This window comes from Scardinius erythrophthalmus (genome assembly GCF_964197995.2).
Source record: "Scardinius erythrophthalmus genome assembly, chromosome: 21".
Classification (NCBI taxonomy): domain Eukaryota; kingdom Metazoa; phylum Chordata; class Actinopteri; order Cypriniformes; family Leuciscidae; genus Scardinius; species Scardinius erythrophthalmus.
Genome location: NC_138241.1, coordinates 31,565,590 through 31,578,294, shown reverse-complemented (window position 1 = coordinate 31,578,294; position 12,705 = coordinate 31,565,590). Strand labels below are relative to the sequence as shown.

Sequence of the window (12,705 nt, the reverse complement as noted above, 5' to 3'; positions counted from 1 at the left end):
TGCAAAATATGCATACTACCAACAACAAAAAAGCTCAAGAGTTTGGGATAGGTAAGACTCCTTAATGTATTTGAGTCTCTTACAGTCTCCAAGGCTGCATTTATTTAATCAAAAAATAAAGGCTTTCTATTTGAATATAATTTTTACAAAATGTAATTTATTCCTGTGAAGGCAAAGCTGAATTTTCAGCATCATTGCTCCAGTATTATCATTACTCCAGTGTCACATGATGCTTTACAATCATTCTAATTATCTGCTGATCTGATCTACTGCTCAAGAAACATTTCTGATTATTATTAAAAAAGTTGTGCTACCTAATAATTTTGTAGAAACCATGATATATATTTTTTCAGGATTTTTGATTAATAGAAAGTTCAAAAGAACAACAGTTATTTGAACAATTTTGATCACATTGAATGCGATCTTGAATAAAAGTATTTAAAAAATCATACTGACCCCAGACATTTTAACGGTAGTGTAAGCTTCTACACTTTTGGACATTGTTAGTAGACAAATTAAATAAACTAGTGAGAGTGTGAAAAGTACGTTTTAAAAGATTATATTTTCTGGAAGTCCACACTGCCTAAAGTGCCCATAGTTTAAGAAACAATAAATTGTCATATATTAGAAGCACAATTGTGAGCTTATATGAAACACACATCTAAACATACACACACACCGCACACAGACGGATCAGGTAAAATGGGCTGGATGGCAGAATTCAGAGATTTTATGGATAAGTGTGGTGTAAGTGTATTTGCGGTTCAGAGAGCCTGCTATCAGCGAAGAGGCCCGATAGATCTATTTTAAAACCAACTCACGACAACACGCGGCAAGGTGATGAAAACCCTGACACTCTCAAATTGCCCTGTCAATCATCGGGGTCCCTAAAAATGCTGAAATACATACAGGCACAGACAGAAACTTAAAGACAGAGACTGTTAGAGTAAAGCACTGCTTGAGACCAAACACAGTTAAATCTAAACCAACTATACAACACACAAAAGTTTATTCCTAATTTGTTCTTTCTTCTCTGTCTATCTATACTGTAATATCAAAGCTGGCAGTGGTTAGCTGACACTGTCCTGTTCTTTCTGTGGCTTTGAGGGAAATATTTAAAGCTTACAGTAAGTGTGTATTTCTTTCTATGATAAAATGTTTTCTTATGGTGATTTTTTTTTTTCCCAAGTGACACCAAAAATAATAATTATAATGAAAGGGGTACTTCACTGTTGCCAAAATTGGCTTTCAATAAAGCTTGGCTGCCTATGCAGTAGAAAGGTGAACATTTTTTAAATCGTTGCTACCTGACTAGAGAAAACCGAGCCAAATAGGTAGGAAAACTTCAATACCCATAATGCACTTGGCATGTTGCGTTCCAAGGCCACTCCCACCAGTCTACTATGGATATGCTTACCAGAGTCAAATACCGCCTTGCTTTAGTAAGAAATACTTCTTAGCAAACTTTTAGTCATAATGGTGTGGACTTGTATTGTTCCCGGGCGCAAGAATTTAAAGAGTAAATGTTTAGCGGGAATGAGTTACTTTCAGTTTCCAGTGAAGGATCCAGAGCGTTGTTGGCAACGGCTAAAGGCTGTAAAGATTTGTAAATATGGAGAAAATGCTGCAACAGAAAATCTGAAAAACATTTCAAACTAGATGACCACACAAACAGTGTTTTATGCCAAATGGAGGGGAAAACTGAGAGAAACTGCCATTCAATCTATAAAAAAAAATACTTTTTAACTCAATATTTGTCAGTGCTACGTATTTAATCTGAATTCAAGTATTAAACAGTTAGCTTAGCAACATGCTAACAACAAACTCTGCTGAAATCAATCGTAGAAAGTATAAAATAACATAAAATGCAACTTTGTGAACTAACATTCAATGCTATATTTCTTGTATTATCTACCAAATGCACAAAAAGTGCAAGTCAAAACAAGCAAAAACAAAGACAATGTATTTGTTTTCACATGAGTTTTTTATGGAAGAAGCCATTTATCTAGGATTAAACAGCCCAAGTGCTTTCCTTTAGCAAATATGCTTGAATTATACATAAATGTTTATTATTCAGTCCATAACAACAGAGAGTTTAAAAACTGAAGCAAATAAGGAACAGTGAGGCAAACCGCAGACTGAGGGTCAGATAAGACCACAAAAGCAGCTTATGATAACAAGAGGTCACAAAGTTAAAAAACATGCATGCTCTTTGACCTAAAAACTGGGAGAGGTGAAAGAGGCATTAAAGACAGGAAAACTATGAATAAGGGATGAAGAGGAGAATAAGAGGAGAGATGGGAAGTAAAGACTGTGAGGAGGGATTAACGCCCTTTATAAAATGAAAATGTTTGCCAAAAAAGTGTATGTACGTGTTAACGTATAAATGTTTATTGCTGTAGTGCTAGTGAGGGTTTTGCCATGCAAACTGTTTAACATTACTGCAAAATATATATGTATATATATTTAAAAAGAAAATATTTGAGATAAACTAGTCGACTAGTTGGTTGTTGGATGACTAAGCAAATAATTTACTGATTTCAGTCACAGGTGTATATGTACAGTATATCATGATTTTATCATTTTCATCCAAGCAGAATTTGAGATAAGGTACCTTTCAAATATTTAATTCACTGGATTATCTAAATAAATAAAAAAAGAAGCAATTACCACATGGTTATTTCATGCGAAAATAAATAAATACAAATTGTTGAATTCCTAGCAAAAAAAACTTTTTCATACTATATACTCCAACACTTGAAATCATAACGCACACATCTATACGTACACAGGAATAACTCTTCAAACTATGGGTCTTTTGCTTAGCTTACACACGAAAGCAACTGAACAAAGTGAAACTCAAGCCAAACATGGTCCATCCAGCATTTATGGACTGAAATCAAGAAAACTGAAAAAGAAGTTCAGACAGTGTGTAGAAAGATCCATCTGTGTGTGTACAGACTGAGAACACTCTGTCTATGTGTGTGATTGCGAGAGACACTCACCCACTGGTGTGTTCTCATAGATGAGCAGGTACGACTGGAAGAAGTAATTCTGGAAACGAGGTGGCTGATTAGAGGCTGGAGGACAGAGAGACAGAGACATGGGTCTTAACAGAAAACACATACAGTTACATTAGATGGCAAACAGAAAATGACAATGATGTGCATCAAATGAATACTCTCAATGTGGAGCTTCTCCAATCAATATAAGGGCCAAGTGTATGTGTGTGCATGTGTATGTGTGACTTGACAGTGAAAATCAGCCACTTCTACAGCACACTTAAAAAGGGTTTTCACAACATCTCATAGAATTGTATTGGGTTCCCCAAAATAACCTTCCAGTGATCAGTTCTTAAAATAACCTTTTTCTTTAGTCTGAAGAACATTTTAATAATCAAAAGAACATTTTTCCACTATAAAGAACCTTTTGTACAATGGAAAATCTCCATACATGTTAAAGGTTCTTCATGGACCTGTAGATACCAATAAAGAACCTTTACTCTCAAGTGTGTAAAATTAAAGTTTCTACAAGGGCCATTAGCCAGTGTATAGGGTTCAAGAGTTGGTTAGTACTGGACTATATGTAACCAACCTGAAAAGTAAATATATGATATCGTTGTTTTATGTGCGAGACATGTTTCCCTAGTGCATACACGCGTGTGTGTGTGTGTGTGTGTGTGTGTGTGTGTGTGTGTGTTCTCTCTTTCCAGGGGTAGCAGGAGACAAGCTGTTTTGTCAGGAAGATCAGGAGAGCTTTGATCGCATGCATGGGTAGTGGGCCACAGAGACAACACACACTAGAAAGGGCTTGTGCGTGTGTGTTTGAAGTGCTGGTGTCTGATAGGGTGAATAACTCTTTGACTCCGCTTTGAACGTGGCAAGAACAAACCCAAAGAGAGAGATGGAGAGATGCCGAGCAAGAAACGAGAGCCATCGACTGTGCATCTGCCAATACACACTAACTAGAATCAATCTAGAGTAACACATCAGCCTGTGTTAATTACTGGACCATTACAGAATGGCAGCAGATTGAAAACGAGTTTTAGGTGTGTGACAAAGTGAATCAGAGATTTAATGAGAGTTCATGCCAAAAGCAAAAAAAAACTGCCACATCTGTCCTGGTTTCAGCTCCAGATCTTTATACTGTAATGATAAAATTAATAGTTATATCATTATTGTTGCTTAATGAAATTTTCTTTGAGCCCCATGCACTGAAATTAAACTGTAATGAATACTGAATTTAATGTGATTTAACGATGTGTATTTATTTCAGCGTCTATGGCTGTGTGCAAAATTTCTTTTATTTTGTGGACTGTGTTTGTGAACTTTGTTTTTGACATAACCTTGTGTGTATTTGAGAGTGTAAGTACAATAAGACATGAAAGAGAAATAATTTAATACTGGTGGGACGTACCATCTGACATCCAGCTTTCTGTGCGCGTGCTTCGGATGTGTGCGCTCAGAAAACCACATGACAGAATTTTAAACAGATATGGCTTTAAAATGCATGCAAATAAAAAAACTTTCATGATGACGTAGAGTGTGGCTGCGATAGAGATAATAATCAAAACCAAACAGATGTTTTATTCGTTTTTGGCAGACTATCCAGTCAGAGGCACGAGCTGCACAGGCTCCGCCCTCTTCTGGAAAGCAGGGTGGGGAGCAGCAGCTCATTTGCAATTAAAGATACATGCACGAATCAGGGGACACCTGAGACTTAAACTACATCTTGTAAAAATGTAGGCATAATAGGTCCCCTTTAAAGGTGAAGTATGTAGTTTCTGCGTCGCTAATGGCACCTAGTGGAATTACAAAAATAAAGCAATTTCCATGCGTCGCACCTCCCCCAATTCAAACATCACAAATATATTTCTTACAGGTACTTGTGAAGGAATATCAGCAACAGGGAAATGCAGGCTACTTTCAATAAAAGGTCTGACATATTAGGAATACTTTTAGCTGTGTTGCTGTGTGTCATAAGTAAGTGACAGGCTTTATGTCGAATGTCACATTAAAGGGTTAGTTCACCCAAAAATGAAAATTCTGTCAGTAATTACTCACCCTCATGTTGTTCCAACCGCGTAAGACCTTCGTTCATCTTCGGAACACAAATTAAGATATTTTTGATGAAATCTGAGCCATGTCTCACTCCTCCATAGGCTGCTATGTGACCGAAACTTGCTGGCCCAGAAAAGTTATTAAAGAGATCGTTAATATAGTCCAAGTGACTCCAGTGGCTCAATCTTAAGTTTATAAAGCGACGAGAATACTTTTTGTGCGCAAAAACAAACAAAAATAACGACTTTATTCCACTATTCATTTCCTTCTCTCTGGACCTCTAGTTGGTTCGCGTAGTGTTTTTGCGCAGCGCGTCTGTGTTACACGTCACCACGTAGGCTCACTATTGGCCGACGCCGGTCATGTGTGTGATGCGTGATGACGTGCAACACAGACGCGCAGCGCAAAAACACTACGAGGCCCAGAGAGAAGGAAATGAATAGTGGAATAAAGTCGTTATTTTTGTTTGTTTTTGCGCACAAAAAGTATTCTCGTCGCTTGATATACTTAAGATTGAGCCACTGGAGTCACTTGGACTATATTAACGATCTCTTTAATAACTTTTCTGGGCCAGCAAGTTTCGGTCACATAGCAGCCTATGGAGGATTCAGACATGGCTCAGATTTCATCAAAAATATCTTAATTTGTGTTCCGAAGATGAACGAAGGTCTTACGCGGTTGGAACAACATGAGGGTGAGTAATTACTGACAGAATTTTCATTTTTGGGTGAACTAACCCTTTAACAAACAGGAAAACAGGTCTCATTGTATCCGCTTGTCAGAGAAAGTGTTAACAGCAGTACAAACTGACTGTGATATCTATGGAATTTTAAGGTAATCATCTTGCCTAGCTAGTTATTTTTATTGTTGGCATTTATAGTTGGTTTTAATATCCAAATGTTAGTGAAAAGAAGAAAAAAAAACTTTTAGATATCAATCTGCATTTGTAAAGAACATCAGTTATGCTCATCTTTGCTTGCTCATTTGAAGGCATCTTGACTAAAACAGCTTTATATTTAACAAAGCACATACAGACCGGAAGCGATGCAGCCTGTTTTTCAGAATACGGAAGTTTGTTGCGCATAACCCCCACTGAGGCCTTGTCCACACTAATACATTTTCGTTTGAAAACTCATCTTTTTCTCTCCGTTTTGGCCTTCCGTCCACACTGAGATGGCGTTTTTATTAATGAAAACGAAGCTTTTTGAAAACACCGTTTTCGCGTTGTAGTGTGGACTGTCAAACCGGAGGTATTTAAAAACGATGACGTAAGTTTAGTCATGTGACGCATATTTCGTTTTCAGGCGTTTTCTAAAAGTTTCTCATCCACACTGAAACGTCGGAAAACACCTGAAAACGCTAGTGTGGACGGAGAGCGTTTTTAAACGAAAACGCTGTTTTCAAATGTATCCGGACACTTCTGTAATCAAAGCTAAATGTTTTTTCCCATGTAACACGTGTAATACGTGTAACAGTCATGGTCTTACAGCAGCTAACTGGATAGAGATTGACAGATCTTCACTCTCAATGTTTAGATAGTGCCTTGGAGGCTCAATTTTTGAACTTTTCGGGGAGATAAACCAATGAACGGCTTACTAACAGAAGTAAATGAACAGTAAACAGTAAACAGTAAAAGTTTCTCATCCACACTGAAACGTCGGAAAACACCTGAAAACGCTAGTGTGGACGGAGAGCGTTTTTAAACGAAAACGCTGTTTTCAAATGTATCCGGACACTTCTGTAATCAAAGCTAAATGTTTTTTCCCATGTAACACGTGTAATACGTGTAACAGTCATGGTCCTACAGCAGCTAACTGGATAGAGATTGACAGATCTTCACTCTCAATGTTTAGATAGTGCCTTGGAGGCTCAATTTTTGAACTTTTAGGGGAGATAAACCAATGAACGGCTTACTAACAGAAGTAAATGAACAGTAAACTTGGTTAAGAGAATGTATTTTTAAAAAAATCTTACATAATTCGCCTTTAAACCAATTTATCAACACATTCTTTAAATTAGGCTTTAATGAAGCAGTTTAACTTTACTTTGGGGTTTTGTTATAGTTCACAATGGCCTGCTCTAGACAATTTTATAATTACGGCCATTATCAAGCAAAAACTATAAGCCCTCCACAAATTCCTCCAGCTGTAGTTATGCTGCTTACACTGCTGCAGACACAGGATGTGTGATACAAACTTTGTCGCTGATGTTTTACCATTGTGACATTGATTGAGAGTCTTTTGAGTGAACAGTTCGGACAGAAACTCACGTCAAATCAGATCTCTTCACAGACATCATCATTTTTTATGAAGACAGCTCACCTCTCTTCCACTTTACCTTTAAGTGAGAGTTCACCAAAAAAAATTAAAAGAAAATCTTTTACTCCTCTTAAATTTACCCTTTTTTTCCAAGGAACACAAAAGGAGTTATTTAGCAGAACATAAAGGCCGTTCACAGTCCAAAAGAGCAGAAAAAGTACTTTTTATGACTCTTGCTCTATATTCAAAGCCTTCTGACTTTGGGCAAATTGGGCAAAAAAAAAAGATTTTCAGTGAAAAACCACTTACTGTACATTTCTGTCTGTTTCTCATAAAAAGTTTTGAATGGCTTCAAAAGACTTCAAGTATGGCGTGCAAGTCCTATGAACTAGTTTAAATGTACTTTTGGGGTTCTTTTTGGGCACTTGATTGATTGTCTGGGTTGTGACTGAAAAAACACTATCAAAAACAATACCACAGTGTCAATACAGTTTGTGTAATTACTGACGTTGTATTAAGAGGATCGATCCTCACATAAAAATATTGATACCAAATGTTTTAACATGTAATTTTATTACTTATAGTGAAAATTAATGCACAAAATAAATTTAGTGGGAGAAAGAATGAAGCTCCCATTCAAATAGAGAGCTGATATTGACAGAGACAGAAAAATCAATATATTGCTACACTGAATATAACATAATAATGCAAACAACTGAATACAAAGGCACTTTATAATAATGGCATTTATTATAAAGGGTTTATGTGAAATTAAAATTGTTTTAAATTATTAAAATTGTTACTTTTTAAAGCCTATTAAATGTTAAAGATTATGACTTTCAATTATACTGTGATGTTAAATGGCTATAATTACTAATTTCATCCCCAGAAATTGAGGGTGTGTGTGGGGGGGCTGGGGGGGGGCGTTAAATAGAGACATCAGTAGCAGTATTGGTATCGGTGATACTGGCCTTCATTCATAGTACTTAGTAAAAAGATGCCATTAAACAAAATATTTAAAATATACTATCTTTATGTTGTTTCTACACTAGTTTCAGTGTGAAATTATGTATTACAATATAAAAATGTATTAAAAATTGTAATGTTAGGTGCAATTAATTACAGAAAATGTATGATTAATTGATTGACAGCACTAATTAAAAGTCTTCTGAAGCCATACAGTAATTAAAATGTAGGTTGTTATTCACTGGAAATCATGCATTAACAAAACGTAAAATAGTAATGAAGTGCCAAGAGTCTGTTGGAAAAGGTGAATAAAGCAAATGATGTCAAATTTCAGTCACACATTTTTTGTCACACAAAGCTATCATATGGCTTCAGAAGACTTGGAATATAGCGCACAAGTATGAATTTCTTTTTACGATACTTTTATGATGTTTTTTGTCCTTGTGGAAGCTTGACAGTCACGGTCACTGTGAAAAAGTTTGGCTAATGACAGAATTTTCTTTTTTGCAAACTATTCTTTTAAACTCTCTCTCTCTCTCTCTCTCTCTTTTGGGCGAGGAGTGTTTAACATTCAGTCCTGAGTTGTTCTGGGGTTCAGGGCTCAAACTCCCTCCCTAATTTACCTCCATTTCATTTAACCCTCAAAACCCTTGAACCAATCACAGTGAGCTAATAACCATGAGAGAACAGCTCCCACAGGGCCTATGAGAGACAGAGAGGAGTGAGGCAGATTAATGAAGAAAGATGGAGTGTGTAAATGATTGAGAGAGGTTCAGCAATAGGAAAGGACACAGACAGGAAGAGGAAGAAGAGGGCAGTGAATTATAAACTCCTCTGGACTGATGTTAAGTGGCAGAGACACGGTCTTGTTAAACGGGCCGCTGCAGAGTGCCGGTGCCCAACACACACACACGAACAGTGAGGAATGATAGACAGCTGTGAGAGAACAGTGATGGAGTGAGATGTCTGAGAAAAGACAGGACATGTGGGCTGATAGAAGGACAACAGGAAGGTAATGAGTGCAGGCTGAAAAATGAGAGAAACAGATGAGAGTGACACAGAAGAGGGACCGTTGTCCAGGGGCGTAGCAACCGGGGGGGACGGGGGGGACACGTCCCCCTCACTTTTAGAAACCGGTGATTCTGTCCCCCGCATTTTTTTTTTTCGGACAAATGCCCTGATTAAAACAATTTTTTATATAAAAATAAAAAATAACCAGGCAATCACCGAAAACGTGAGGAATGGATGATTCTGTTTTATTTCATTTGATGTAAGTGGCGATCAGGGCCGGAGTGGGGCCACTTTTCAGCCCTGGAGTTCATGCCCAAGACCGGCCCACTTTTTCCACGGTGGAATTCCAAATTAGCACTTTTTCCAATTTGGATAAATGAAGCAACAGTTCAGTTGTTACTATTGTGTAGTTGCTGGTATTAATACCATAGTTCAACAAATAATGTAAAGGTTAAATAATAATTCACTTAGACTTTATAAGAAGCAATTGCGATTTTATATCACACAATTCAGACTATATCTCGCAATTCTGTATTTCTGACTTTAAAAAGAAGCAATTGCAACTTTATTTCACGCAGTTCTGACTTTATATCTTGCAATTTCTGACTATAAGAAGCAATCGACTTTAATTCACACAATACTGACTTTATAACACGCAATTGCGACTTTATATCTCACAATTTTGACCATCTCGCAATGCTGACTTTATAACACGCAATTGCAACTTTATTTCAGGCAATTCTGACAGTTATATCTCGCAATTCTGACAATTGAGACTTAATATCACGCAATTCTGACCATCTCGCAATGCTGACTTAACACGCAATTGCAACTTTATTTCAGGCAATTCTGACTTTATAACACGCAATTGAGACTTTATTTCAGGCAATTCTGACTTTATAACACGCAATTGAGACTTTATTTCACGCAATTCTGATGTATTCCGAAATGTAAACTCGCAAGTGTGAGATAAAAAGTCGCAATTATCTTTTAAAACGTTTTATTCTGTGACGCAAACAAGCTTCCATACCTCCTGGCCTCTTCCTCCCAGCCATCCTCCCTGACGCGTACCGTTACGGTAGGGCCGGCCAGGCGCGGTAGGCGCCGGCGATGCCGCGGACCCGCGGCCGCAGTAGCCTACCTTAAACGTTTTGGAAAAGACTGGCTGTGGACCCAACCAACTCTATAGTAGGGGAGGGGAGAACTCCCTCACATGGTACAACCCATGCAGAGGCAGCGCGCTGCAGTGGAAGGCGGAACGTGTAATGTTACTAACGTGACATTGAAATGTGGAAAAAAAAAAAAAAAAAAAAAAAAAATTCCTCGACCGGCCCAAAAGTGAAGCGGCCCACCGGGAATTCTCCCGATTCTCCCGATTACCCAATCCGGGCCTGGTGGCGATTGATAGCCTATAGTTGATAATAATATAGGCCTAATGTGCGCTGTCGAGGCTCGTGAAGTTATAACATTTTAGAAACAATATAGCCTAGTTAAGAAACAATATATAGCCTAAGGCTACACACGACCAGCTGTTTTCCTGAATGCCATCAAGATTGAAACCGTGACTGGTTTCATAACAGTTCAATAAACAAACAGTTAAAATTAACTTACATTAATTTTACTTGATGTACTCAAAAATGTACTCACTTACATTTTAGTCGCAATGACTGTTTTTGCTCTGTTTCATCAGCGAAAATAGTCCCAAACAAAGATCACAGCAGAACGCGCATCTCACAGCAACACTCGTTGCATTACTGAATGATTCAGCGTTTTGAACAAATCGGTTGAGTCAAAGATTCAATTACCCATTCATAAACTGCCTCATTCTGAATAAATCAGCCGTTTGAACGAATCGTTTGAATGAATGACTCAATGACTCGCTCATTAAGACGGTTGCCTGCCGCCTCCTACTGGCGGTTTAGTTTCATAAAGTATCATTCTTTTCAACATTCCTTATTTGTATATTCAAAAATATTTAAAATAATCTAATTTAATACAGTTATAATTTTTCAATGTAAAATATTTAATTTGATTGGTAACAGCCTAGTGTCTTATTATTTTAATTGAATATATTGATCAAATTTAAGAATTTAAAATGAAAGATGGAGCATAAAATTAGGGGGGAAATGCCTTTATAAAAGGTACAAAAAAAATTGTGTTTTCAAACAGTGATGTAATGAAACATTGACAATTTAAGTTTGAAGGGAGTAAAGCCTCTGTTAAGGCTATAAGGAAATAATTTTGCCAAAAGAAGAACTTTTATTTTAAATAAATGTTCATTTTAAATCAGCCTACTTCAGTGTGATATGTTACCATAATTTGAATAATTTGATACCAGAATTTGAATAATTGTAATGTGATGATCAGATGCAGATATCTAAATCAGAGAATATCATCGGGCGGTTTGTGGGTGGATTATTTATTTTTAACAGTGGATTCAGGTGACTCAAAGTGCACCAGATTAATGAATTTATCTTTAAAATGTACAAAATTTTCTTCCGGGGGGGCATGCCCCCCGGACCCCCCTAGAGGTTACAAGCTCCACCAACAAAAATAATGTGGGAAACACATTAGGGTATGATGATCTACAAAAAAATTACACATTTAATTATCTTATTATTAAACATTATTAGGATTTTACCACCTCCGCCTCGTTTTGAGCCAGGAAAATGAACATCACCTTTGGGTCACGTCCTATGGTCACATACAGCTTTTGTCCCCCCCACTTTTATAATGGCTGCTACGCCCCTGCCGTTGTCAGCACAATCACAGCTTTAATCTGAAAGTCTGAGAGACACATTTAACCTGTGAGCAACAAGTTAGTGGGGGATTGAAGATGGGTGCGGGTATGATGCCACTGGGCTCATGAATATTAATTAGTCACTGCTGATGTTGTTACCACATTAATATTCATCGTTTATATAAACAAGTCCTATTCTTCTTCTCACACTGAAGAATGCTTCCTCAGATAATTTTACATTCAGTTTTAATAAAGAATGTCAATTTAACACATTCATTCGGTATAATTACTAATGAAAAAAAAAAATGAACTCATCAACAATTTAGCAGGACATGGATGTGTTCCCGAGTTCAAAGACAGCAAGATGGAGTGCAACGGTATGGAACAGAAATGAACGCAAGAATCCCAAGATCCAGGTTTTTTTACACGGTGTCTTAAATGCAGTGATTATGTTCCAAGACATCTGACAAAAACTTTAAAAAACTGCGCAGGCAGAATGCTAGAACAGGAATTTGATGAGAAATACAGTAAAAAAAAAAGTATTTTTCATACTTGTAAAGTTATCTCTGTGAGGACCAGTTTAAGTTTTAGATCATCGGAGTGAGGACAAATAGAGTAAAATGTTTCAGCCAGTTCTCTTTCTGATAAGGCCTGTTTGAGGAATAGAGAC

General features: G+C 37.1%; 1 protein-coding gene across 1 annotated transcript in view; it reads right to left on the bottom strand.

Annotated features, from left to right (window-relative positions):
* Positions 1-12,705, bottom strand: part of cdh23 (cadherin-related 23) — a 259,561-nt gene that overhangs the window by 220,457 nt on the left and 26,399 nt on the right. The window contains exon 3 of the mRNA XM_081350472.1: positions 3,006-3,080. Coding sequence (XP_081206598.1) covers positions 3,006-3,080 — 75 coding nt within the window. The remainder of the gene's footprint in view (positions 1-3,005; positions 3,081-12,705) is intronic.